The sequence below is a fragment of the Mesocricetus auratus genome, unplaced genomic scaffold, assembly GCF_017639785.1.
Source record: "Mesocricetus auratus isolate SY011 unplaced genomic scaffold, BCM_Maur_2.0 Super-Scaffold_100011, whole genome shotgun sequence".
NCBI classification, from domain to species: Eukaryota; Metazoa; Chordata; class Mammalia; order Rodentia; family Cricetidae; genus Mesocricetus; species Mesocricetus auratus.
Window position 1 is genome coordinate 81,841,304 of NW_024429195.1, and position 27,728 is coordinate 81,869,031.

Consider the following 27,728-nt stretch of genomic DNA (forward strand, 5'->3'; position numbering starts at 1 on the left):
CAGCCATCATCATTAAGTGCTGAGTAATTTCCCTGGATCTCTCAGCAGCCTGGTCTTTATCGTCTCTGATTCTTAAATCCTTGGCACTTACCTTGAATCCCCATGTTTTATTAATTCTTCTTAGAAGTATATTTCTTTTTGTGCTAATAGACTTAGTCTCTTTAGCAGCCAAGATCTTGATCTTGGTCTAAGATACTGTACCCTTTTCTCTCTGCAGTGTCTCCCAGAGTGCGCGCTTATATTAGCGACGATACGGTAGTGCGCCTTTCCTCCCTGGGACAAGCCTACACAATAGTGTGAGCTCTAGGCCAGACAGGGAGACACAGTAATACTGCTCTTAAAGAAGAGAAGAAATATACTACAAAGGAGAAAATGACTAAAGTAATAAAAATTTGAAACATATTTATTCTGTTTGACTAATTTGGAACAATAAACAAAATATACAGTAAATGATACATTCCTGGCATCCTAACAGGCTTAAAGGGCAAATATATGCAAAAATTAATAATCTAAGGAAACCCAATAACGAATTTTCCCCATCTCTAAAACACTCCCACATTCTTAGTTCCTGTTTATCCTGTAAGGTGGTCAGATAAGAAGTAAATATTTTTTCCTATGGAGACATTCTCATTTGGAAGACTCAAGTCTTTTCCCACAATGAGATTCCCAGGGAAATTAGAATATTATCAATCTACTCTTTCACTAGTTGGAGGCCAAAAGTAGGCCCCTGTATGTTGACTTGTAGTCTCCACATAAATGTCATGATCTAAAAATCTGTAATCACATTACAAGCACACACATACAACAGCAAATTTTGTTTTGTTTTGTTTGTAATAAATCTCATTGTCATGACATTATAAAGCTTCTCTGGATGATCTCCTTTGAAGGCAGTACTTCAAGATGAAGTGCCCCATGGGAAAATAATGGGGATATGAAGAGGCATGGAATTTCAAATAACAATTACTTATATACATATCCATAACACATGGAGCTATGTTGTGAAATAATGGCGTGGATCAAATGGTGACCATTGCTGCTTGACAGAGTTCCTGCATTTCAACATTGCAGACCCACCTAGCTTCTCCAGCACCTGCAGAGGCAGGCAGATCTCTGTGAGCTCCAGGTCAGACTGGTAGAATGAATTCCAGGACAGTCAAAGCCACACAGAGAAACCCTGTATGGAAAAAGGTGATGAGATCCACCATTAGTCTGAACTGAGGTGGTTCCAGGGAGGACCTGCCCTTGGCACCCAGAGGGCTGGGATTGGGTCAGTGTTACCAAACACTGCCTGGACTTACAGCAGCCTGTCTCCACCTGCACCTCCCTGTTGTGGTGCAAGGTTAACCCAACCTGCATTCTCAGCCTCTTGAAGGTAGAGATGCCTGAGGTCTATGAGGTGGCAGCTAAGGGAAAACTTCTCCACCCATACTTCCTGCTGAAAGAGAGTCCACCTAGTCCTGACTCCCTCCCTACCTCTGCACATCATCCCTTGTCACCAGGAAGAAGCCAGACTTAAACTGATATCCCTATGCCCAGGGAGTCTGGGTTTTTAGGTTGAAGCCCTACTGGCTTCTATATCTTTGCAAAGAGGTTGGAATATTTGGTAGACCCACTCCAAACCCTGCCCTTAAGGTGCTAATGGTGGGTGCTCAATTGGCGTTACTTCAATCCAGACTCTGCCCCTAAAATGCCTGCTACTGATGACTCCACCCCTACGGTGGTTAGAAAAAGCCCCCACCTTAGGATTCACCTCATGGTTTATGTACTCTGGGGACATACAAGAATTCTTTTCTCAGTTTAAACCACTGTGCTGTGTATCCTCTGCTCACCTGGTCTTGTCACTCAGGCCTCATTAGCCAATCAGAGCCTCTAGCAGACCTGCCAGTCAGATGGGAGGGATCTATGAGTCCCTTTTGCTGTGATTTTGGTTCTGTGTATGTGAAAGAAGGAAGGTGTAGAAGGATGGGGTGGGTACTGGCGCTCTCTGTCTGTCTCTCTGTCTGTCTCTCTCTCTGTCTGTCTCTCTCTCTCTCTGTCTCTCTCTCTGTGTGTCTCTCTCTCTGTCTCTCTCTCTCTCTGTCTCTGTCTCTCTCCCCCTCTCTCTCTCTCTCTCTCTCTCTCTCTCTCTCTCTCTCTCGCTCCCCGCTTTCACTGTTAGACAGGACCTCCAGAAAGAAGCTTAACAAAGAAGCAAATGAACTAATAGAAGTTATGACCCAATTGAGGTTAACAGACATCTACAGAACATTCCATTCAAATAAAAAAGAATATACCTTCTTCTCAACGTCATGTGGAACCTTCTTAAGAATCGACCACATACTTGGCAACATATCAAATCTCAACAGGTACAAAAAATTGGAAGAACTCCATGCACCTTATCAGACCACTATGAGTTAAAATTAGAAGTCAACAACATCACAAATTGCAGAAACTCTACAAAATCATGGAGGTTGAATAATGCACAATTACACCCACCATTCCCAGGTCAATGAAGAAATAAAAACAAGAAATTAAAGACTTCCTAGAATTCAATGAGAATGAAGACACAACATACCCAAACTTATGAGACACTTTGAAAGCAGTGCCACGAGGGAAGTTCATAGCACTAAGTGCCTACATGAAGAAACTGGAGGATAGTTACACTAGAAAACTAACAGAAAAACTGAAAGCTCTAGAACACAAAGAAGCAAATTCACCCAGGAGGAGTAGATGCCAGGAAATAATCAACTTGAGGGCTGAAATCAATAAAGCAGAGACTAGGAAAACACTACAAAAAATCAATATAACGAAGAGTTGGTTCTTTGAGAAAATCAACAAGATAGACAAACCTTTATCCAAACTTACCAAACTACAGAGGGTGAACATGCAAATTAACATAGTCAGAAACAAAAAGGGCAACATAACGGACACTGAAGAAATCCAGAGAATCATCAGGTCATACTTTGAAAACCTGTACTTCACACAATTTGAAAATCTAAAGGAAATGGGCAATTTTCTGGATAGATATCATTTGCCAAAATTAAACCAAGAACAGATAAGCAATTTAAATTAGACCTATAACCGCTAAAGAACTAGAAGCAGTCATCAAAAGTCTCCCAACTGAAAAAAGCCCAGGGCCAAATGGCCTCAGTGCAAAATTCTACCAGAAATTCATAGAACAGTTTATACCAATTCTTCTCAAAGCATCCACGCAATAGAAACAGAAGGGTCTTTGCCAAACTCTTTCTATGAAACTTCAATAACCCTGATATCCAAGCCACACAAAGATAGAAGTAAGAAAGAAAACTTCAGAGCAATATCCCTCATGAGCATTGATGCAAAAATACTCAATAAAATACTGGCAAATCTGGTACACGAACACATCAGAAAACTCATCCAACATGATCAAGTAGGTTTCATTCCAGGGATGCAGGGTTGGTTCAACATATGAAAATCCATCAATGTAATCCACCATATAAACAAGCTGAGAAACAAAACTCACATGGTCATCTCATTGGATGCTGAAAAAGCCTTTGACAAAATCCAACACCCCTTCATGATAAAGGACTTGGAGACATCTGTAATAGCAAGAACTTACCTCAACATAATAAAAGCTACATACAGCAAACCAACAGCCAACATCAAACTAAATGGACAGAAACTCAATGCAACTCCTCTAAGATCAGGAACAAGACAAGACTGTCCACTCCATACCTCTTCAATATTGTACTTGAAGTTCTAGCTAGAGCAATAAGACAACAAAAGTAAATCAAGGGGACGCAAATTGGAAAGGAAGAGGTAAAACTTTCACTATTTGCAGATGATATGATAGTTTACATAAGTGACCAAAAAAATTCCACCAGGGAACTCCTGCAGCTGATAAATACTTTCAGCAAATTGGCAGGATATAAGATCAACTCAAGAAAATCAGTAGCCCTATTATATACAGACAAGAAAAGAGCTGAGAAAGAAATCAGAGAAACATCGTCCTTTACAATAGCCACAAACAACATAAAACACCTTGGGGTAATGCTAACCAAACAAGTGAAAGACTTGTTTAGCAAAAACTTTGAGTAATTAAAGAAAGAAATTAAACAGCAGGGCGGTGGTGGTGCACACCTTTAATCCCAACACTCGGGAGGCAGAGACAGGCAGATCTCTGGGAGTTCCAGGCCGGACTGGATCGACAGCCTCCAAAACAATACAGAGAAAACCAAAAAAAAATAAGAGAAAGAAAGAAAGAAAGAAATTAAAGACAAGAAAAGGTGGAAAGATCCTCCATGCTCTTGGATATGTACGATCAACATAGTAAAAATGGCAATCTTACTGAAAGCAATATACAGATTTAACGTAATCCCCATTAAAATCTCAGCACAATTCTTCACAGACCTTGAAAGAACAATAATCAACTTTGTATGGAAATATAAAAGACCCAGGATAGCCAAACCAACCTTATTCAACAAAGCAACATCTGGAGGCATCGCCATCCCTGACTTAGAGCTCAATAAAGAGCTATAGTCCTGAAAACAGTTTGGTATTGGTACAAAAATAGACAGGAAGACCAATGTAATCGAATTGAACACCCTGATATTAACCCATACATGTATGAACATCTGATTTTCAACAAAGAAGCTAAAAATATACAATGGAAAAAAGAAAGCATCTTCAACAAATGGTGCTGGCATAACTGGATGCTGGCATGTAGAAGAATGTGCATAGATCTATGTATATAGCCATGCACAAAACTTAAGTCCAAATGGATCAAAGACCTCAACATAAATCCAGCCACACTGAACCTTTTAGAACAGAAAGTGGGAGGCACCCTTGAACAAATTGGTACAGGAGACCATTTCCTTAGCATAACACCAGTAGCACAGACACTGAGATCGACAATTAATAAATGGGACCTCCTGAAACTGAAAAGCTTCTGTAAGGCAATGGACACAGTCAGCAAGACAAAAAGGCAAACCACAGATTGGGGAAAGATATTCACTAACCCCACATCTGAAAGAGTGCTATCTCCAAATTTTACAAAAAACTCAAGAAGCAAGTCTCCAAAACACCAAAGGACCCAATCAAAAAATGGGGTACAGAACTAAAAAAGAGAATTCTCAATAGAGGAAACTAAAATGGCTGAGAGATGCTTAACAAAGTGCTCAACATCCTTAGCCATGCGGGAAATGCAAATCAAAACAACACTGAGGCCAGAGAGTCTGGAAAACAGGGAGGTTCCCAAGAGATATGCATTATACCCCCAGAGAAGTGGAAAGAGGCAAGATCTCCTGAGCAGATTGGTAACAAGGGGGGGGGGGGGGAGAGGAGAGGGAAACAGGAAAAAGAGAGTGGGATAAGAGGAGGGTAGAAGAAGACATGAGGGAGCATGAAGGCTGATTCAGGGTAAGAGTAGAGGAGACCAGGATAGGATATACCACAATAGTTGGAGTCATTATACCTTTGAGGAAAGATTCCCAGAGATGTACAATGATAATACCAATGGGAAAACTAAGTAACAGCGGAGAGACTACTTTAATAGCCCCTACCTGATGATAAGGTTGGTGACTACCTTATGTGACATCCTCGAACCTTCTTCCTGTGACTGATGGAAGCAGAGACAGATACTCACAACTAAACACTGAACTGACCCCCTGGAACCCAGTAACAGAGTTGAAGGAGTGATGAGCAAGGCAGTCAAGACCGTGCTGGTGAAACCCACAAAGACAGCTTACTGGACAAGGGGGAGCTCTTGAACCCCAGGCTGATAACTAAGAGGCCAACAGGGGACTGATCCAGACTGCATGAATGTTGTGTCAATGAGGAGGCCTCAGAAATCTCAGGGGCTTTGGGTAGTAGACTAGTGTTCACCATGGTATACAAATGATCTTTCTGAGCCCATTCCACATGGAGGGATGCTCTCTTAGCTGGACACATAGGGAAGGCCCTAGGTCCTGCCTTGGATGAAATGGCAGACTTTGGAGATCCCACCAAGGAGGGCTTTACCCTCCTTGGGAAATGATGTGGGGATTGGGTTGGGGGTGGGGGGGTGGGGGTGGAGCTGGTGGAGGGAGAAGGGGGGAGCCAGGATAGACATTTGAAACATGCATGTCTCTAATTTAAATTAAAAAAACATACATTAAAAGAAGAAAGTTTCCCAGTGGATGTTTTATTGTGGAATCTCCACCACACTGTGGAGCTGTGTCTATTTTGACGGTGCAAAAAGGATACTTATGCCTTTCTTTCCTCACAGATGACTCAGGAAACCTGCCTGAACAGATAAAAAACAACTCTAAGCAGTGAATTGTGAAGCCAGTGGGCATTTCTACATGACAACTAGACTGGAATGCACAAAAAGCACAGTGTCCATGGACCCTGTTGGCTAGGTCACCAGTAACATGGACACGGCTCATTTGAGGTCATCTACTTGTGCTGTTTCTCACTTGGGTTGAATAGAGACTGTGTGCAGGTGAAGCAATTACGGAAGAAATGAAGGAGAACTCTAACAGAATTTATACTAATTGGCGTTCAAGACACTTACGATTTCTGTGGAATCCAAAGGAATATAAGCTTTCAGACCCCTGTTCCTCAACAGCAGTCACTGTTGTTAATGTGACAGATCTTTCTTCACATAGGCTCAGAAAAATGCCCATCTGATGCCCAAACAACAAATAAAACAAGCAACTGGGGTTAATCCTAGGAGATATGGCAGACTCTGTACTTCTGGTTCCATAACATCATGTAAACTCTCAGATGTCCATAAAGTTTGACAGGGGAGGAACAGAGACTGGATACATGGAACCAAATCCCAGTAACAGACCCACCTAGATCATGTAGCTGATTTTTGTCAGAAGCACCCAGGAAGTCAAGGCAGAGAAAATGGTCTCTCCTATAGGACGGCAGGACAAGTATGCAAAAGCAAGGAACAAGGAACCTGTTAGAAGAAAGAAAAGACTCTCAAATATTACAGCTGACTCCAGATCCTAACACTGCAATGTTCATGGAAGAGCTACAGATGAGACCTGCAAAAGTTCTGCTTCATATGGAAGAAGACCAGAAACAAGAGAGAAGATGAATTGTGATCAGATGAGCTCTGATGCCTGAGTCAAGAAAAGACAGAAGCTGGAGAATGGCTGGAGGACCACTGCAACCTACGACATCTAGAGGAAGGCTGGACACTGTCACACCCCAGAAGACAACAAGATGGTGGTTCAGTGCTAGGCAGCGTGAAGGGGATGCTAGGCAGACAGAATGATGGGCTCTGCTCTCCTCTCTTTTACACCCATTCGCAGCTCAAGATTGCTGCATGAAGATAAGGACCAGAAGCAGAGTGATCACTATCCGGAGCTGGGGGCCACTTCCAGCTCTGTCTGCTTTGCTTATGGCTTCAAATACCTCAGCCCAGTATAAGAGTGAGATTGAGCATAGGAAATACATAGGACTTGCTGGAGCTGGGGAGTCTCCATGCTGCTGCTCCTGGAGCCCAGAAAGCCTAGAGTTGCACACGCCCCATGCCTGTTCCACACACACTACTAGATGTCTACCACACAGAGCACATCACCCTCTTGGTCCCCTGCAATGAATACATCACACCCAGACTGTGATGAACACTCCACATTTGCCAAAACTATAGATGTCGGGGCCTGATAGACACCTGCAACCCACAAACCACACATACATTAGCAATCAGGCCCTACCTGATACGTTTCTTTACCCACACACACTCATGCATCAAAGTCTTCATACATTATTAAATATCAGTTCAGGATGCCCCTTTGCAACCACCTCACACCAGGAGGAGTCAAGACCTGATGTGACCCCATTCATCTGCTATGCTCAAACATCCTTGCTAGTAATTGTCACCTGTTGATGTGGCATCCCCATACACCTCCCCAGATACGTTGGCTCATATTAGAATCAGCTCTGCATCAGCCCCATGTGATTTTCTCCATGTCAGGCCTTACTGGACACCAACTAGGGAGCCCTCCATAGAATCTGTATCAAATCCTATTAGAACACCCTCAACCATTCCTCCTGCAGAGCTACTTCTTAGGACCCACTGGACACAAACTGCACCTCATTGATGCTCAGTGCCCACTGATGTTTCATGGGTCCCACAGTTCTGTTCCCTACTACAGTCATGCACTGCATGTGTGATGGAAGCCGTGTCAGTGTATGTGAGCCTATAACAGTCAGGGAGGGGATATCAAGCAGGCCTGATGCCTAGAAATGAATTTAGTTATCATCAATTGTATGCGTTATAGGGTCTTACACTACAAGTTTAGAAGAGGGCATGCTGGACGTAATTCCCAGCACAATTCTACACTTGTAGGAATGAGGCCCTGATACACACACCATTGATGCCACCCATATTCACTGCAATCATCAGGTCTTTTTGATGAAAATGGGACTTAGGCCGTGTCCTGCAAAGCTTGACAGATTGCACAATATGTAGGCATACACTGGCCAGAGATATAAATACCCCATCAGGCACTGCTAGGTCTCAGGCTCTTCTGACACCCTAACTGCCTCACCCATACTCAGAAGTGTCTAACACTCCCAGACATCACATTCCACATGGCCAACCTGCTACTATATGCTTATCAGACCTTGATGGACACCAGTTCATCCATAAGCTAACATTGGGGCCCAACTGGACATGCCCTTCTTCCACTGCTACCCTCTGACAGTCAGTGATATTCATCAAACACATTGAAGAGACCACCACCCCTGTCACCACTCATCCACTTCTAGGTGCCCAGTTATGTTTGACCTCCTACTGCACGTTAATGGACAACTAGCACACCATGATGGAACCTTATCCCCCTATCAGGCGTGCACACTTGGGAGGAATTACCATTGCTGGACACCATTCTTCTGAAGACATGCTACAATGCCAGGCATCAGGTTCTGCTGAACCCCTTCCTATGATGCACAACTTGCTGGATCTCAGGTTGTACTGCTAGTTATTGGGCCATGTTGGACACTGGCCCCATTCCTAAACCAGAATGGCTCATTACAGTCTGGAGTGTGGTGGATAATGTGAGGTTATCCCTATCTAACAACTAAAGTACCCATAAACAAACACACATACACACATGTGTGCACATACACACACACATCTAGTCATCCTTTTAGACATCCCTCTAGTACAGACAAATCCCACACACGTAAGCCAACAAGACCATCTATATAAGTACACACACACACACACACACACACACAACCAAACCTAGGTTTCCTTTTTAGGCACCCCACCTACAGACAAATGCCACACACATAACTATCTGTCCAGACCAAATATAAGTATAAACAAGCAGACCACACCCTCTGGCGTTCCCAGCCTCAGGTGAGTTTGGGTCCCTCTGGGAATACTTCTCTGCCCATCACCCACTTCCTCAATCTTCTGGGGCCAGCTCCTGGCATCCAGAGGACCCGCCCACACAAGAAAGGCATCAGTCCTTCCAGACCCCACCCTCCAGAGTCCCCAGCTTCAGCTTCAGGAAAGAAAGAGGCCAGTGGAGACAGAAAGACCCCACCTGCACCCACTGGAAGAAGAGATGGGAAGAAGATGGAATAAGAGCTCACTCAGCAATAGAAAGACCAACATGACCCCACCAAACTCTAGACACCCAATGCCAGCAAGACCTGAAAAGCACAACATACATGAAGCAGAAGAGACAAACCTTAAAAATTATTTTATGGAAGATGAAAGACCCCTGTCATCCACAAGACCCCGCCACACAGGAAAGGCATCAGCCCTTCCAGGCTTCAACCTCCAGAGACCCCAGCTTCAGGAAAGGCATCAGCCCTTGCAGGCCCCAACCTCCAGCATCTCCAGCTTCAGCTTCAGGAAAGAAGACTAGTAGAGATGGAAATAACCCATCTGCACCCACTGGAGGAAGAGATGGGAAGAAGACAGAATAAGAGCTCACTCAGCAATGGAAAGACCAACATGACCCCACCAGAATCTAAAGAACCAACACCAGCAAGACCTGAAAAGCACTACATAGATGAAGCAGAGGAGACAGACCTCAAAAATCATTTTATGAAGATGATAGAGACCCTCAAAGAGGAAACGAGGAAATCCCTTAAAGACATAGAAGAAACAAACAAACAAAAATCTATGAAATGGGGGGAAATTTCAAAAAATAAACAAATCTCTCAAAGAATCTAAAGAGTACCAAGAAAAAACAACCAAACAAATGAAGGAAACAATTCAAGCAGTTGAAGGATTGAAAGCTGAAATAGAAACAATAAAGAAAACACAGAACAAGGGGATGCTGGAAATAGAAAAGCTGGGTAAAAGATCAGGAACTACAGATGCAAGTATCACCAATAGAATACAAGAGACAGAAGAGAGAATCTCAGGTATTGAAGACTCATTAGAGGATATACAGTTGTCAACCAGAGAAAATCTCAAAACCAACAAATCCCTAACACAAAATATCCAGGAAATATGGGACACCGTGAAGAAGCCAAACCTGAGAATAATAGGTATAGAAGAAGGCAAAGAAATACAGCTCAAAGGTACAGAAAACATATTCAACAAAATCAAAGAAGAAAACTTCCCTAACCTAAAGAACGATATGCCTATGAAATACAAGAATCTTACAGAACACCAAATAGGCTGGACCAGAAAAAGAAGACACCTCGCCATATAATAATCAAAACATCAGACCTACAGAATAAAGAGAAAATATTAAGAGCAGCTAAAGAAAAAGGCCAAGTAACATATAAAGGCAGAACTATCCGAATTACACCTGACTTCTCAATGGAAACGATGAAAGCCAGAAGATCCTGGACAGATGTCCTACAAACACTAAGGGAACAAGGATGCCAGCCCAGACTACTATGTCCAGCAAAGCTTTCAATTACCATAGATGGAGAAAACAAATATTCCACGACAAAGCCAGATTTAAACAATACGTATCCATGAATCTAGCTCTACAGAAAGTGATAGAAGGAAAACTTAGACCCAACGAAGATATCTAGATTCACAAAGACACAGTCAATAGATAATCCCACTTTACCAAACACCAAAAGAAAAAGGGAGGAGAACCTACACAAAATAACTCCACTACCAATAAATCAACCACAAACAAGAATCATCAATCAAAGGTCATTAATATCCCTCAATGTCAATGGTCTCAACTTGCCTATAAAAAGACACAGACTAGCAGAATGGATACGAAGACAGAACCCATCCTTCTTATCCATACACGAAACACATCTCAAGCACAACAACAGACATTGCCTCAGAGGAAAGGGTTGGGAAAAGATTTTCCAATCAAACAGACCCAAGAAACAAGCAGGTGTAGCAACCCTAATATCTAACAAACTAGACGAGATGAAGAAGGATATTTCATATTCATCAAAGGAAAAGTCCATCAAGATGAAGTCTCAATTTTGAACATCTATGCCCCAAGTACAAAGACACCTACATTCGTGAAAAAAACATTAATAAACTCAAATCACACATAAAATCTCACACACTAATAGTAGGAGACTCCAACACTCCACTCTCACTGCTAGACAGGACCTGCAAACAGAAGCTTAACAAAGAAACAAAAGAACTAATAGAAGTTGTGACCCAACTGGGTTTAACAGACATCTATAGAACATTCCACCCAAACACAAAGGGATAAACCTTCTTCTTGGTGCCACATGGAACCTTCTCTAAAATTGACCACATACTTGGCAACATAGCAAACCTCAACAGGTACAAAAAATTGGAATAACTCCATGTGTCTTATCAGACGACCATGTTTTAAAGTTAGAATTCAACAATAACACAAATCGCAGAAACTCTACAAACTCATGGAAATTGAACAATGCACAATTGCACCATCCATGGGGTAAAGGAAGAAATAAAAAAAGAAATTAAAGACTTCCTAGAATTCAATGAGAATGAAGACACAACATATTCAAACTTATGGGACACTCTGACAGCAGTGCTGAGAGGAAGGTTCATAGCACTAATTGCCCACATGAAGAAACTGGAGAACAGTCATACTAGAGAATTAATAGCACAGCTGAATGCTCTAGAACAAAAAGAAGCAAACTCACCTATGATGAGCAGACGCCAGGAAATAATCAAATTGAGGGCTGAAATCAATCAAGTAGAAACCAGGAAAACATTGAGAAGAGTCAATGAAACCAAGAGTTGGTTCTTTGAGAAAATCAACAAAATAGACAAACCTCTGTCCAAACTAACCAAAAGGCAGAGAGAGTGCATGCTAATTAACAAAATCAGAAATGAAAAGGCAGACATAACAACGTACACTGAGGAAATCCAGAGAATCCTCAGGGCATACTTTGAAAATCTGTACTCCACAAAATTTGAAAATTTAAAGGAAATGGTCAATTTCCTGGATAGATATCATTTGCCAAAACTAAATCAAGAGCAGATAAACAATCTAAACAGACCTATAACCCTTAATGCAAAAGAAGCAGTCATCAAAGTCTCCCAACCAAAAAAATCCCAGGCCCAGATGGCTTCAGTGCAGAATTCTACCAGAAATTCAAAGAAGAGCTAATTCCAATACTCCTCAAAGTATTCCACACAATAGAAGCAGGAGGCTCACTGCCAAACTCTTTTTACGAGGCTACAACTACCTTGATACCCAAGCCACACAAAGACACAACTAAGAAAGAGAACTATAGACCAATTTCCCTCATGAACATTGATGCAAAAATACTCAATAAAATACTAGCAAACCTGATTCAAGAACATATTAGAAAAATCATCCACCATGATCAAGTAGGCTTGATCCCAGGAATGCAGGGATGGTTCAACATTAGAAAATCTATCAATGTAGTCCACCATATAAACAAACTGCGAAAGAAAAACCACATGATCATCGTAGTACATGCTGAAAAAGCCTTTGACAAAATCCAGCACCCCTTCATGATAAAGCACCTAGAGAGATCAGGGATAACAGGAACATACCTGAACATAATGAAAGCTATATACAGTAAACCAACAGCTAACGTGAAAATAAATGGAGAGAAATTCAAGGCAATTCCACTAAAATCAGGAACAAGACAAGGCTGTCTACTCTCTCCATATCTCTTCAATATTGTACTTGAAGTTCTAGCTAGAGCAATAGGACAACAAAAGGAGATAAAGGGGATACAAATAGGAAAAGAAGAAGTCAAACTTTCACTATTTATAGATGATATGATAGTTTACATAAGTGATCCAAAAAACTCTGCAAGGGAACTGCTAGAGCTGATAAACACCTTCAGCAAAGTGGCAAGATACAAGGTAAACTCAAAAAAATCAGTAGTCCTATTATATACAGATGATAAAGTGGCTGAGAAAGAAATCAGGCAAACATCACCCTTTACATTAGCCATAAACATAAGGTCTGGGGAATAACGTTAACCAAAAAAGTGAAAGATATGTATATCAAGAAGTTTAAGTCTCTAAAGAAAGAAATCAAAGAGGATACCTGTAGGAGTGAACCCCACAAAGCTATCCACCTATGAGGGCGGGGCATGTAAACTAACACAGGTAGATATAAAAGGAAGTGAAAGGCCGGGCAGTGGTGGCGCATGCCTTTAATCCCAGTACTCGGGAGGCAGAGTCAGGCGGATTTCTGTGAGTTCGAGGCTGGGCTGGACCAACAGCCTCCAAAACAATACAGAGAAACCCTGTCTCATAAAATTTAAAAAAAAAAAGGAAGGAAAAGGAAAAGGAGCCTCCCTTTTCTCTTGAAAGCCAGCCATGCTTCTAACTCCTAACTTGTGCGACTCTCTCTCTCTGGTAAATAAATATATTGTTTTCATTATAGCATTGAATATTCTCTTTATCTGGTGTCAGCTGAGTGGATTGGAAGCCCAGGCCTCTGTGGCCTGTGGCCGCCTGACTTGGCATCCCGAATTGAGTGCTAATCTGCATTCCAGCCTCCTGGCCTCTTGCTATGGCTGCAGCTGCATTGTGCGTGCTTGCTCCCATTTCTTCCGAATTCCATTCCTCACTTCTCTTGCTGCTGCTTGGGATCCTGGGGCAGGATGCCGCCACCACCACAAAAGGCCGGCCGCCAAGCAAGATGAGCTCCCCACCGTTGGCTGTGGCAAGAACTGCCCTCCTGGCCGAGGCACCCCGGCCTTCTGCTGCCCGCGGCCATCTGTTGCCCACTCCCCCCTGCCGTCCCCCTCCAGAAGATTCCCTTGCCGTCCTGCAGCACAATCACTGACCCACTTCTCCCTTCCACGGGCTTAGCAGCTACTAAAGCCACTGCAAGCTCCGCTGCAGTGCAACTTCTGCAACTCCTCTTTGTTCCCAAATCTGTTCGCTAAGTTTTCACAGGTTCCTTGGTAAGCATCCGATTTTCCGCAGAGAGGCAGTGTTTGGCAGTACACCTCCGCCATCTGCTGGCCACGTGCGGTAACTACAGGTATTTTAATCTGAGACAAATCAAGAGGTGACTTTTCCATTTTAGGAATCACCAATTGGTGGTAGGAACATCTAATTATAACATGGCAGGTAATTTAACACTGCAGAATTTTAGAGATTTCCTTACCAATGTGATGGATTATGCAGTAAAAGACAATTATGATATTTTTCATATGTATATGTGTGCCATGCTTGTGATTAGTGCATTAATACATGTAATCACATGGAAGAAACATGTGCATATGATCGAAAAGTAGAGTCAAAAGTTCAGGAAAAAGGTGATTTAGTTACCAAAACAGATAATTTGGAATTTGATCAGAACAATCTTCGAGGCACATTTAATTCAATGTCTACTGCATTTATGGCCAAGACTGACTCTAACCAGGTGGAACGTTCCAAATTAGCAGAGTCAATTAAAAAATTAGAGTCAAAAATTCAGGAACAAGGGGATTTAGTTACCAAAACAGATAATTTGGGATTTGATCAGTACAATCTTCGAGGCACATTTAATTCACTGTCTACTGCATTTATGGCTAAGAGTGAGTAAAACCAGGTTGAACTTTCCAAATTGGCATAGTCAAATCAAAAATTAGAGTAAAAAATTCAGGAACAAGGGGATTTAGTTAAATTTGATCAGGACAACCTTCGAGACACATTCATTTAAATGTCCACTACATTTATGGCTAAGATGGAGTCTAGCCAGGAGGGATTTTCAAAATTAGCAGGGTCAATTTAATCTATGTCTGACAATAAGGACTATCTAGCTGACCGAATGTGTTTTCTGGAAGGAAAAATAGATGCCTTTGGAGTTTTTAGGGAGGATGGTATGAAAAGCTTGGAATCACGTTTAACTGAACAGTCCAAAGACTTAAAACAATTTTTAATGCAGGAAATTCCAGACCTCAATGAACAGTCCAAGGACTTGGAACAATTTTTAATGGAGGAAATCCCAGGCCTAAAGGATGACATGGTTGCAAAATTTCAATCTTTAGAAGATACATCATCTGAAACATCAGATGTTGAATCAACAGATGCTAGGCTACCAGGAAATAAACGAAATATGGCTACTAGACATCCTAAGGTGGCCTTTCCAGTAACCATGGTAGAAAAGGCAGCATCGCGGAGGAACCAAACTGGTTCCACTACACATAAATGGGAACCTATTCCCATGAAAGAAATGAAAGCTATAAAGCAAGCGATAATGTATTTTGGGGTCCACAGCCCTTATGTAAAACAGTTACTAAATACATGGGCTACTACTAATAAGATAACTCCCTCAGATTGGAATGATTTAATATCTGCAGTGCCAGTCTTCCCAAACACAGTGGAAAGCTTTGTGGAGACAGGAAGCCAAGGCCCTTGAACTTCATGGTTTGAAGAATGGCTTTGAAGCTTCCGAAAGTAAGAGTATTGGGAAGAAGCAATTTTCTGACCCGCAAGACCAAACTGGTTATGAAGAGGCCCCAAGATCAAAGGTGATTAGAACTTTCCCTGTAACAGTGGAGGACAGCCTCTCTCAGGACAATTAGAAAATCCACAGCCTATCGTAAAGACTAATGGCACTGTGGATAACAGATTAGTTAATGAGAAGGAGCTAGTTAATACTGGAGGAAACAAAAAACATATATTCTGGCAAAATTCTGTACAAGATCGTAGACCCAAATTAGCTGTAAAAATGAATAATAAATTATTTTATGGGGTTTTAGACACTTGAGGAGATTTAACAATAACAACACAAAAAACTGGCTGGTAGGTTGGCCCTTTAAAGATATAAATGTTCAATTTCTTGGAATCGGGACCTTATCTCATGTGAAACAAAGTGTCAGATGCATAGAATGTATTGGCCCAGAGGGCAGAGAGGAAGTTTGAGACCATATGTCGCAGATATTGCTATGAATCTTTGGGGTCGTGATTTATTACAGCAATGGAATACCCAAATTAACATTCCTCCTGTATCAGATATGAATCGTAGACAAACTCTAGATGGTAGAAGAAATGTTGTAAGGCATTACAGAAAGCAGATGCCAAACATACAGGCTGTACAAAAACAGGATGCTAATGTCAAACCTACAGAGCAACCGAAAGCTCTGCCCTTAAAATGGCTAACAGATGAACCTGTCTGGGTAGGTCAATGGCCTATGCCATCTTAGAAGTTAGAGGCTTTGGAGAAGTTAGTTCAGGAACAGCTAGATGCTGGACATATTGAGGAATCAACTAGTGCATGGAATTCACCTGTTTTTGTTGTGAAGAAGAAGTCTGGTAAGTGGAGAATGGTAACGGATCTTAGAACCATCAACAAGGTAATTCAGCCTATGGGGTCTCTACAACCTGGGATGCCGTTACCTTCTCTAATACCTAAGGATTGGCGAATTATAGTTATAAACTTAAAAGATTGCTTCTTCACCACACCGTTACAAGAAAACGACAGAGAAAAGTTCGCCTTCACAGTACCTACCTATAATAATTCCCAACTGGTACAGAGATTCCAATGGAAAGTACTGCCTCAAGGTATGTTAAATAGCCCAACTTTGTGTCAATATTTTGTGCATAAACCTCTAGAAATAATTCGCAAAAAATTTCCACATTCATTAATATATCATTATATGGATGACATATTACTGTCTGATTCAAATAAGAATACTTTAGAAAAGGTGTTTGAAGCAGTAAAGGAAACTTTGCCTCGCTGGGGATTACAAATTGCCCCAGAAAAAATACAAATAGGAGATTCTATTAACTATTTAGGTTATAAAATAGACGCTCAGAAAATTAGACCGCAGAAAGTACAGATCAGAAGAGATCGTTACCGGACTCTTAATGATCTTCAAAAACTATTAGGAGAAATCTCTCAATTACAGACAATTATCGGTGTAGAAGGGCATGATTTAAAACACCTGAAAATGGCTTTAAAGGGAGATAAAGACCTAAACAGCCCACAAGTATTATCAGCTGAGGCTGAAAAAGAATTAGAATGGATAGAAAAGAGAATATTAGAAGTACATGTAGACCATGTGGATCCAAAACTGGACTGTATTCTAGTTATTTTACCATCTAGAGAATACGCCTCAGGAATATTAATGCAGAGGGAAGACATCATACTAGAATGGGTATTTCTGCCACATAAACAGAATAAAAAATTGATAACATATATAGAAAAGATCTCTGATTTGATATTAAAAGGTAAGTTAAGGCTTCGTCAACTGACTGAGAAAGACCCAGCTGAAATTATTGTACCTTTAACAAATGATGAAATTTCCTCCTTATGGAAGGATAATGAGTATTGGCAAATAGATTACAGTGACTTTTTGGGAACTATTAGTAATAACTATCCCAAAACAGAGAGAATCAAATTCATAAAGAAAACAATCTGGATTCTTCCACGTATCGTGAGACAAACACCTATTTCTGGAGTTCTTACCTTCTACACAGAGCAAACAAATCAGGTAAGGCAGGGTATAAATCAGGAAATATAAGTAAAGTAGTTCAATGCCCTTACAACTCTGTACAAAAGGCAGAATTATATGCCATTCTCATGGTACTTAAGGACTTTACAGAGCCTCTCAATATAGTCATGGATTCTCAGTATGCAGAGAGAGTTGTCTTGCACATTGAGACTGCAGAATTTGCTCCTGATAGTACAGAATTAACCTCATTGTTTTTACAATTACAGGAAACCATCAGAAACAGGCCTCATCCTATATATATAATACACATCAGATCCCATACAGGTCTGCCAGTTCCTCTGGCACAAGGCAATGATGAAATTGATTGTTTATTAATAGGTAATGTGTTGGAAGCTTCAGAATTTCATAAGAAACACCATGTTAATAGCAATGGTTTAAAGAAGGATTTTTCTATCACCTGGCAACAAGCCAAAGAAATAGTAAGAAATTGCCCCACTTGCTCATTCTACAATCAAACTCCATTACCAGCAGGTTGTAATCCTAGAGGTATTCACAGAAATGAACTTTTGCAAATGGATGTATTTCACTTCCCAGAATTTGGCAGTTTGAAATATGTGCACCCCCATAGACACGTTCTCAGGCTTCCAAAGGGCTACTGCCCTCAGCTCTGAAAATGCTGATTCTGTTATTACACAGCTTTTAGAGGTGATGGCTGTTATGGGTATACCTAAAACAATAAAAACTGACAATGCTCCAGCATATGTCTCCAATAAATTGGAACAATTTTTCCAATATTATAATATAAAATATGTAACTGGTATACCTTATAAGCCCACAGGACAAGCAGTGATTGAAAGATCTAACCAGACCTTAAAAGAGATGCTTCATAAACAGCCAGGGACAACAAAGACTTCCAAACACATGTTACATAATGCTTTACTAACGTTAAATTTTCTTAATGCTGATGAAAAAGGACAAACTGCAGCAGAAAGACACTGGACTACAGAGAAAACTTCGGAACTAAACCAACCACTGTATTTTAAGGATGTTATGACCTCAGTCTGGAAACCAGGATATGTGTTACGTTGGGGAAGGGGTTTTGCTTTTGTTTCCACAGGAGAAGAAAACCTTTGGGTCCCATCTAAATTAATTAAGATTCGATCAGAACAGATCAGGAGGAGGAAAGATGACGGCTCATCTACAAGGTCATATTCTACCATGTACTGCTATGTATAAGGAGACCTCATCAAAGGAAAGAGAAGTGTTCTGTTTGTGTCGTTACAGGAAAAATTAGTTCTGAACAGGGAAAAAATACTAGGTATATGGATACCTAAAGAAGAAAGGATAACTACCCAGAGGAACACCAAACATGCAATAATACAACGTGTTATCAATGTCTAAATCTCTCTATTTTGTTATTGTAATTTCTATGTCCTTAGCTTCTTAATATGCCTGATTCCCAATTCATCTAATTAACGCCAGCTTTAGGGTTGGATTGGCTCTACTGCTTTAAACCCAAGCATATTGTTAAAATTCAATTCAGACTTTCTGTATTATATCAAAGAGCCATTGATATAAGACAGAAAAAAAAACAAAAATAGGGACTGTCATCTGTGTATACTTGATTCTTTTCTGAAACTCTAATCTCCTTCATTTGTATTATCTTCCTTAGGGTCGGCTTTCCCAGTATTCATACACATAAAAGTTAAAAATTTCCGTGCTAAGATTAATATTTCAGTTTTCCAGAGAAAAAGGGATTTCTTGACAGCGATCTTCAACTGCTTCAGAAAGAGAATGTGAATTCACTTTCCCGATTCCGCCTTACTCGACTGGATACATCTAAACTGCCCCACATCATCGAACCCACCTGACAAGCACAATCCTGAAACCAGCTTGGAACTACATCACTCGACACATCTCCAGACCAAGGAACTGATACAGACAAGAGCTTCAATCAAAATTAGAACTCTAATCCCGAACTTCAGTCAAGCCTCTCCTGCCAAACAGAGACTAACTGACCTACTTAAGACTCTTGTTACACTAACAATTTCTTCCCATGGGTCCGCATGATTGTCATCGTCCCACTTCAGCAGGAAGTAAATTTGAGAATTCCACGTCCCTTCTCCCTACTTTTGATATTAGAGGATAGTTTATACCTGTTAGTGTTAATTTGCAATTATTTTAGTGTTGGGATTGGAAGGAGGTGTTCAGACGCAGGCATCCTTTTCAGATAAGTTTAGAATTTAGGTGGAATGGATATGTTTAGCATAGGATAAGTAGATTATAACTTAATTATCACCCTCTATGTATATATGTTGTATATGTTTGAGTTTGTATCAAATTTAAATCTTCTAGTTAGACTAAAAGGGGAATTGTAGGAGTGAACCCCACAAAGCTATCCGCCCATGAGGGAGGGGACATGTAAATTAACACAGGTAGATATAAAAGGAAGTGAAAGGAAAAGGAGCCTCCCTTTTCTCTTGGAAGACAGCCACACTTCTAACTCCTAGCTTGTGCGACTCTCTCTCTGGTAAATAAATATATTGTTTTCCTTATAGCATTGAATATCATTTTTACCTATGCTTATATTTAAATTAAGAAGTCAAATCATTTTAAAAATATGTAAGTTGGAAAAAAAAGCCCAGGTACAGATGGCCTCAGTGCAGAATTCTACCAGAAATTCAAAGAACAGCTTATACCAATTCTTCTCAAAGTATTACACACAATAGAAGCAGAAGGGTCTTTGCCAAACTCTTTCTACGAGGCTTTGATAACATTGATACACAAGCCACGCAAAGACACAACTAAGAAAGAGAACTTTAGACCAATGTCCCTCATGAACATTCATGCAAAAATACTCAATAAAATACTGGCAAATCGGCTCCAAAAACACATCAAAACAATCGTTCACCACGATCAAGTAGATTTCATCCCCGGGGATGCAGGGATGGATCAAGATACAAAAATCCATCAACGTAATCCACCATATAAACAAGCTGAAAAACAAAAATCACATGATCATCTCACTAGATGCTGAAAAACCCTTTGACAAAATCCAACACCCCTTCATGATAAAGGTCTTGGGATAACAGGAACATACCTAAACATAATAAAAGCTATATACAGCAAACCAAGCACTGAGCTGAACTCAAGAAATCCAGTGACAGGGAGGACTGATGACCAAAGGGATTAATACAGGGCTGGTTTAACCCCCAGAAACAGCTTACCTGACAAGGGTTAGCTCTTGAATCCCAGACTGGTGCCTGGGTATCCAGCATGGGACTGATCAAGACCCCCTGAATGTGGATGTCAGTGAGGAGGCCTAGGTAATCTATTGAACCTTGGGTAGTAGATCAGTATTTATCCCGGATATACAAATGGACTTTGGACTTCCATCCAACAATGAGAGATGCACTCTCACACTGAACTCTTGGGGGAGGGTCTAGGCCCTGCCCTGGATGAAATGACTGACGATGGACATCCACATGGAGGGCCTCACCCTTCCTGGGAAAAAGAGGGGATATTGGGGGGCTTGTGGGAAGGCGTGGAAGGAGGAGGGGGAAATGGAGAGGGACCTGGAATTGACATGTGAAGCAACTTTGTTTCTAATTTAAATTAAAATGAAAATAAATAAATAAAAAGAAAAAAGAAAGTGAAAAGCTTTAATACTTAAAAACATCTTTTAAAATGTTCAAACCAATGTTCAAGTCTCATGAAGAGCCCTCCAGTCTTCCCCTTCATTTTTAATAACCATGTTGTTATTTATCAATAAGACAAAATAAATGTCTCCTTGTCATTGATGTCAACATGATATTGAAAAGTAGTAATCTACTTTTAATTCATATAACAAATTACAGAGATGAAAGAAATTGCTTTTCAGAAGGTTTAACACAGTCCTTTTCTGTTCAATAAACTGTTGGGAGGGAAAAATGTGGTTCTTGTGATAGGGGATGTGCATAAAATTTTCTAAGGAAACATTTGTTCAACAGTACATGAAAAGTCCTTGAAGACAAGAGTGTAGAGAAAACTAGAATGTATGTGGAAATATTAACTCTTTCAAAGCTAAGTGGGGAAGTTAAGTATTCTTAATGTTTTCTCCAGTTTTCAATTTGATGACAAAAATGTCAAATGTATTTCAGAAAAAGGTCCAAGGATATAATTAGAATGAATTCTAGAAGTTTTCTTGGTAAAGAAACAATTCTGTTAACATATTTTAGTGTGGTTTCTTTCCCTTTCGGAGTAAGTTAAATCCTTATATATTCTAGCCTTGAGTTTTTCTTATATTTTTCATTTTACTAACAAACAATAAATCCAATGTGCTTTGACAAAATCATTGTGGAAACATACTAACTTATAACACAATGAAAAGATATTAAGAATTAGACAGTTGATAGCATGAATGAATACATATTATTCTTCCCAGAGCCACCCAAGAATTCTGGTGCCAGTTATGCGGTTCTTCCATGGGAGCTGTTATTGAAGAAGGTCCTTAGGAGACTCTCTGTGCTTGGATGCCTAATGGGACAAATTGGTAATACCTTATTGACAAAGAATACACATACAATGGTTACAATATACAGACAAATCAATCTGAGACTGAACTGAATATTTCCCTACTGTCTACTTTTCCAAGAGCAAGATTCTATTTGGGCTTCTAGGAGAGAAAGGAACAACAGTTTTACCCAGCACTGAAATCTACAAATTACCATGCCTATGTACCAAGCAAGATGTACTCCACTTTACAGGAGCGGCAGGGCTGTTATAGTGTTAAGTAATTTCTCTCTGGTCATATGTGAGGCTCATTCTACAGATGAATTTCCATGTTTGAACCTATAAACTTCTTAAAAACTTTGTTTTGGGGGCTGGAGAGATGTCTCTGAGGTTAAGAGCACTTGCTGCTCTTCCAGAAGTCTTGAGTTCAATTCCCAGCAACCACATGATGGCTCAAAGGTTTCCCTTTCTTTCCTGATCTTGCGGGCAAAAGATGGAGATTTAACCTGGTACCCCTAACTTGGTACCCCTTTCCAATACACCCTCATAGCCTTACTTGCTGGCCAACCTTTGAGGGCGATCTCTTAGTTCCCCTTTGCTTTCTTGACCTCAATGGATCAGGCAAAAGGCTGGAGATTAAATTAATACACCTTCTCCGTAGAAGGTGATTTCTTAAGCAAAAGCCTGGGGATTTGACCATTCGATTTTACTGTTATAAGCTGAGGTACCTGTTGTTAAATCTTTTCTTTCTAGAGTCTCTCTTCTCCTAAGTCTTGTTTCTGGCCCATCTTTCCCAGTCTTTTTAAGTCACTCTGGGTCTCGGTGGAACCTCCAATTGCGGCACAAAAACCACAAGCGAGTAGAAGTATCAAGAAAAGAAAGACTAGATGTCCAGCTGTTTGTCCTAAGATGTGTCTTTATTTTTAAAGTGCTAAGATGTCTATCTCGTGTCTTTATTATGCAAGTGCTAAGAGGTCTCTCTCTTATTGGAGGGAGAAATCTTATATATAATCTTACAACACAATAGAAAAACCCCAGGTGGAAGAGAGTGTGTTTTCCTTGTGCTAGATGTTGATGTCAGTGGGGTAATAAGGGGACAGGAAGCCAGTACTAGTAAACAGGACGCACCTGTAGCTATCAGCTGACAAACAACTAGGAGACCATGTGGGGGCTAGGCCCCAACAGCTAAGTATCAATAATAAGAGGTAAATTATAATAATTCATCATATGTGGTACATATTTTATGGAAGTACATGGCAAAATGGATAATTTTCATGTGATTTGTGTGTTTGTGAAACACAGGTTTCTGGGCATTTTAACATTTCTCCTTTGTGAAATGCATATCTGCAAGCCTTTTAAACTTACCAAAACTCCTAAATAATGATAATGAGTTGTGCATTTTTGGCAAGGTAAATGTCAAGAACACAAGATTTCTCTAAGACAAGGCACAAAGGATAGACATTTCTGTGAAGGTGATGCATTTCCATGCAAAATGAGGGCCTATGAGCATGAGGCTTCCATCAGTCTCTAAATGCAGATAAAGTTGACATAGGGTCGTTGTAGGAATCAGATATTATGCTTACTGACGTCACAGATTCAGGTGATTGTACCAAACTGACCACCACATGTCAGTGACTTTTCAGATGGGAAAAGATAAGCACTAGAGTGTGAAGACACAGGCTTTTTGTTTTTGATATTACGAGACAGTGTTTCTCTGTATTGTTTTGGAGGCTGTCGGTCCAGCCCGGCCTCGAACTCACAGAGATCCGCCTGCCTCTGCCTCCCAAGTGCTGGGATTAAAGGCGTGCACCACCACTGCCCGGCGACACAGGCTTTTAATCCAGAACTTTAGGCAGGATTTCATGGCTTTAATCCATGTGTCCCTTTTCTTTCTTTCAGACAGAATCTCCCACAGAAATTGGAGACAGAACGACAGTCAGCAAGCACCAGAAATACTCCTGCCTGTTCCCCCAACATTGTATTACTACAAGAGTGAACAACTCTATCTAGACATTTTTATGTGAGTGATCAGACTCAAGCTCAGTTCTACTGTTTTCCAGCAATTGTTCTTCCCCACTGAGCCATTTATTACTCTGAAATTAATCATATGAGGCTATGTGAAATGATGTGTTGATTTTGTTTGCAACTCTCTAATGGAAATCACAATATATGGCTTATAAGTGTGTAGACAATGAGAGAACTTAATATTTTAATCATACTTTGTATGTATTTTGTGTAAATGAACTGTAAAAAAAGACAATGGCCGATAATTTATACATGTTTTATCTTAACTTTATAATATTTCTAGGCCATCAACTGCACATGTAACCTTGGTACAGCTGACACAAATCTTTAAGGAAAATCTTTTTTGCATAAGGTCAATGTCAAGGAGGCATTCTGTACATGAAAGGCTGTCTCAGGCTCAGCTACTAGTGGAGACATAATGAAGTGTTCGTTCAAGTTTCGGCCAAGATACTGCCCTAATTTGTGTCATGTTACTAGTGGTTTCACAAGGGATCAATGTGATGACCACTGTCAGTCACTCTTTTAACCTCTTCCTAACAATCCCTAAAGTTTGGAACAACCTTTTCTGGGTTTGTTGTTGTTCTAATGTGCACAGCCTTGCCCTGATTGTGAGATTTCCTCTGACTAACTTTGAGTTCAGCTCTTCCTTCTCTCTTCAAATATCCATGCCATAGTTGGTCATCAGGAGCCCTTTAGTCTGGTCCACCAGATAAAGGACTGAACCATGTAAACTACTAAGACTTGAATTACTATCTGGTACATTGCCCCTAAGCAGGTTTCTATACTCTTTACTCTCAATGGTCTTATCAGTCCAGTGAGATTGGTGATGAAGAGATAACAGAAAAAGAAAAGAACTCTCCAGACTGAGGGTGGGGGCATGCCAGAGGGTTAAGTCTTATTTTGTGGACACTGTGTTCTAGCATGCAGTATCAAGAACAAGAAAATTGATGGAACGGAACTTCCTAAAATCTATTATTGTCTAGGCAAAGAATGCAGAATCAACATGGGACTTGGGGAACGGGGAAACTTCTGGAGAAAGATAAAAGGCAAGAAGGGATACTAAAGTGTATGAGGCTAGAGGTGGGGTCTTGGGGCTTTGAAGGACACACCACTCACAAACAGGAGACCGAGAGTATACAGTGAGTAAAGCAATGCATGAATCCTACCAATACTGCCTGCCATGGTGGAGCCAAACACAGCTAAACAATTAGAAAACGCAAGAGAAGCCAACACACTTGTAGTGAACAAGACACTCCATCCTAAAGAAGAGGCTCCAGGAAAGACACAGGAAAGCCATTTCTAAAGCATGAACCCTTCCCCTAAATAAGACAAGACAGGTAAGGTTATAACAAGTAAAGGCACAAATACTGACAGCACAGATACTGCCCAGACAGGTGCCAAGAGAGCAGATACCCAAGTGTTTATAGTCCTTCAGTTCTAGGAACAAATGTAGTGTTTACTAGAACTCCTAAACCCATGTTCTGAATATTGGAGGTTGAATCAAGAATTTCTGAAAGGATGTCAAGCATGTGCTAGAGTTCAGATCACACCCCACCTAACAGGTCAGAGGCTCCAAGATGGATGTGGGACCTGTAATCTCCCTTGTCTCAGCCATCTTGTAGCCAGTATGAGGTGAGGCACACCAACTGTAAAGGTGTACACTGAGCCCTTACTCCCAGGACGTTGCAGCCTTGGGGTTTTTATGGAACAAAAAGCCAATGTGGGATCCATGGAAAGCAGTGATTCACAGGGAAGAGAGGATCACGAAGTGCTGCCACAGACCTGGGAGAAGAAGGGAGAGAACCTGCTTCTCCACTTCTTTGGGATTACACGATTAGACCTTACGTTGGCTCTGACACAGGTTCATACTCAAAAGTGAAAACGACCCTTCATTGGCTCCATGAAGCTGAAACTAAGTAGACCTGTGTCCTCTGGGCATTCCCCTGGTGTTTATCTTGATTAGATTAATTTAGATGGGAAAACCTATTCCCTGTAGGCAAAATCTTTCCCTTGGATGGGATCCCGGACTGTATAAAAGGAAGAAACATCAGCACAGTATATACACTCATTTTTCTTGGACTCTGGTCTCTGGTTGAAATGTCATTCTCCCTCTATCTATTTTGCTTCTATCTATTGCTCCCAATTATGGACTCCAAACTCAAACTCCATGGCAAAGTAAACCTTTCCTTGCTCCCAGCATCTGGGAACACAATTCTAACAAAATTTCCAAGGAACCTATACCAATAGGCAACATCTTTGGCACTGGTGTGTAAGAGGAAGAACGTTATGTATTCTGGGAAATACAGACTCTGAATAACAGATGCAAAGCATACTCAACCCTATTATTAACTATCATGCATTGCAAAGAGGAAAAACACAGAAACCTTACTGATACACTCCCTTAGCCTTCTAAGCACAAGGTCTAAGATGACCACCCCTGGAGCCCTCTCTCGAGGGACCTGACTGAGTAGGAATGCCTGTATCTAACACAACTTAGTCCTCATTCTTGAGACTTAAAACATTGACAGATCACTTGTGAGACTTTCCACATCTGTATCATCTATGTCTGGGACAAAGTGACTGTGAGGGTGACTCAGTCATTCATGTCTACCTGAAGTGAAGTTTCACTCACTCATACAAGATAAGTCTCAACTTTCCTATGGTTTACCACTACTCAATGAAATGCAAAGGTGGTCTTTAAGTGAATCTTTAAATTCTGTGGTTATATTTCTACTGAAGAGCTAGAGAAATAAATAGTATCTACATTCCTAAAAACTACAGCAAAACATCTCCACAGATTTACATGTAGTTCATAGCATAAAGGGCATCTATTACACATAACTGAATATAATTACTGAATTTCCTCTGTACCTTCTGTTTTGATGTGGGGTGTTTCTCTTGAGGTACTAGAGATGTCCTGAGGTTTGTTCTCATTAAGGGGGACCATATGTTGATTTTGATAAAATTCCTTCACGATGACACAAACTGGGAATGAATTCACAACAGGGAGAGTTATATCAACTTCATGCAGATAAACAGGAAACTGCTAATAGTTGAATGTTTGTACATTTGATCTCCTTATTTATTTTCAGGTAAGTCACTATAATTAGAATGGTGTTTCAAGATGATCACTGAGTTCAGTGTCCAATTAATTATGTTTCACATGATGATACAGGTAAAGTCTATTATGGATCACATGAGGTTGTAGGTAAAGTCTAAATTGATATAGATGTGACAATAGGGTAAAGTCTAAATTAATAACCGACTGCTGACAGAGAATGAAGAGCAGCATGACTATGTTGGTGTGGTGTCTTATAGGCAGCATTCAAATCCCATTTAGAGCATCATGACACAGCTAAGTGCATACAATCCCTCTGTGGTCACATTTTTGCACCAGTGAACTAAAAGTTTCATAGGGACCCCCAGAAGTCTTATAA

General features: G+C 40.6%; 1 protein-coding gene across 8 annotated transcripts in view; it reads right to left on the reverse strand.

Annotated features, from left to right (window-relative positions):
• Nucleotides 1–385: 385 nt before the first annotated feature.
• The window catches only part of LOC106022288, a 91,357-nt gene continuing 64,014 nt past the window's right edge, over nt 386–27,728 (reverse strand). For 7 of the 8 annotated variants that reach the window (XM_040755169.1, XM_040755167.1, XM_040755174.1 and 4 more), the window contains 2 exons: nt 27,163–27,276; nt 386–1,174 (listed from right to left, as the gene is read on the reverse strand). In XM_040755169.1, coding sequence (XP_040611103.1) covers nt 1,125–1,174; nt 27,163–27,276 — 164 coding nt within the window. In that variant the 3' untranslated portion in view covers nt 386–1,124. Of the gene's footprint in view, nt 1,175–21,421; nt 22,291–27,162; nt 27,277–27,728 lie in introns of those variants that run through there. The other variant, XM_040755168.1, reaches the window with a different exon arrangement.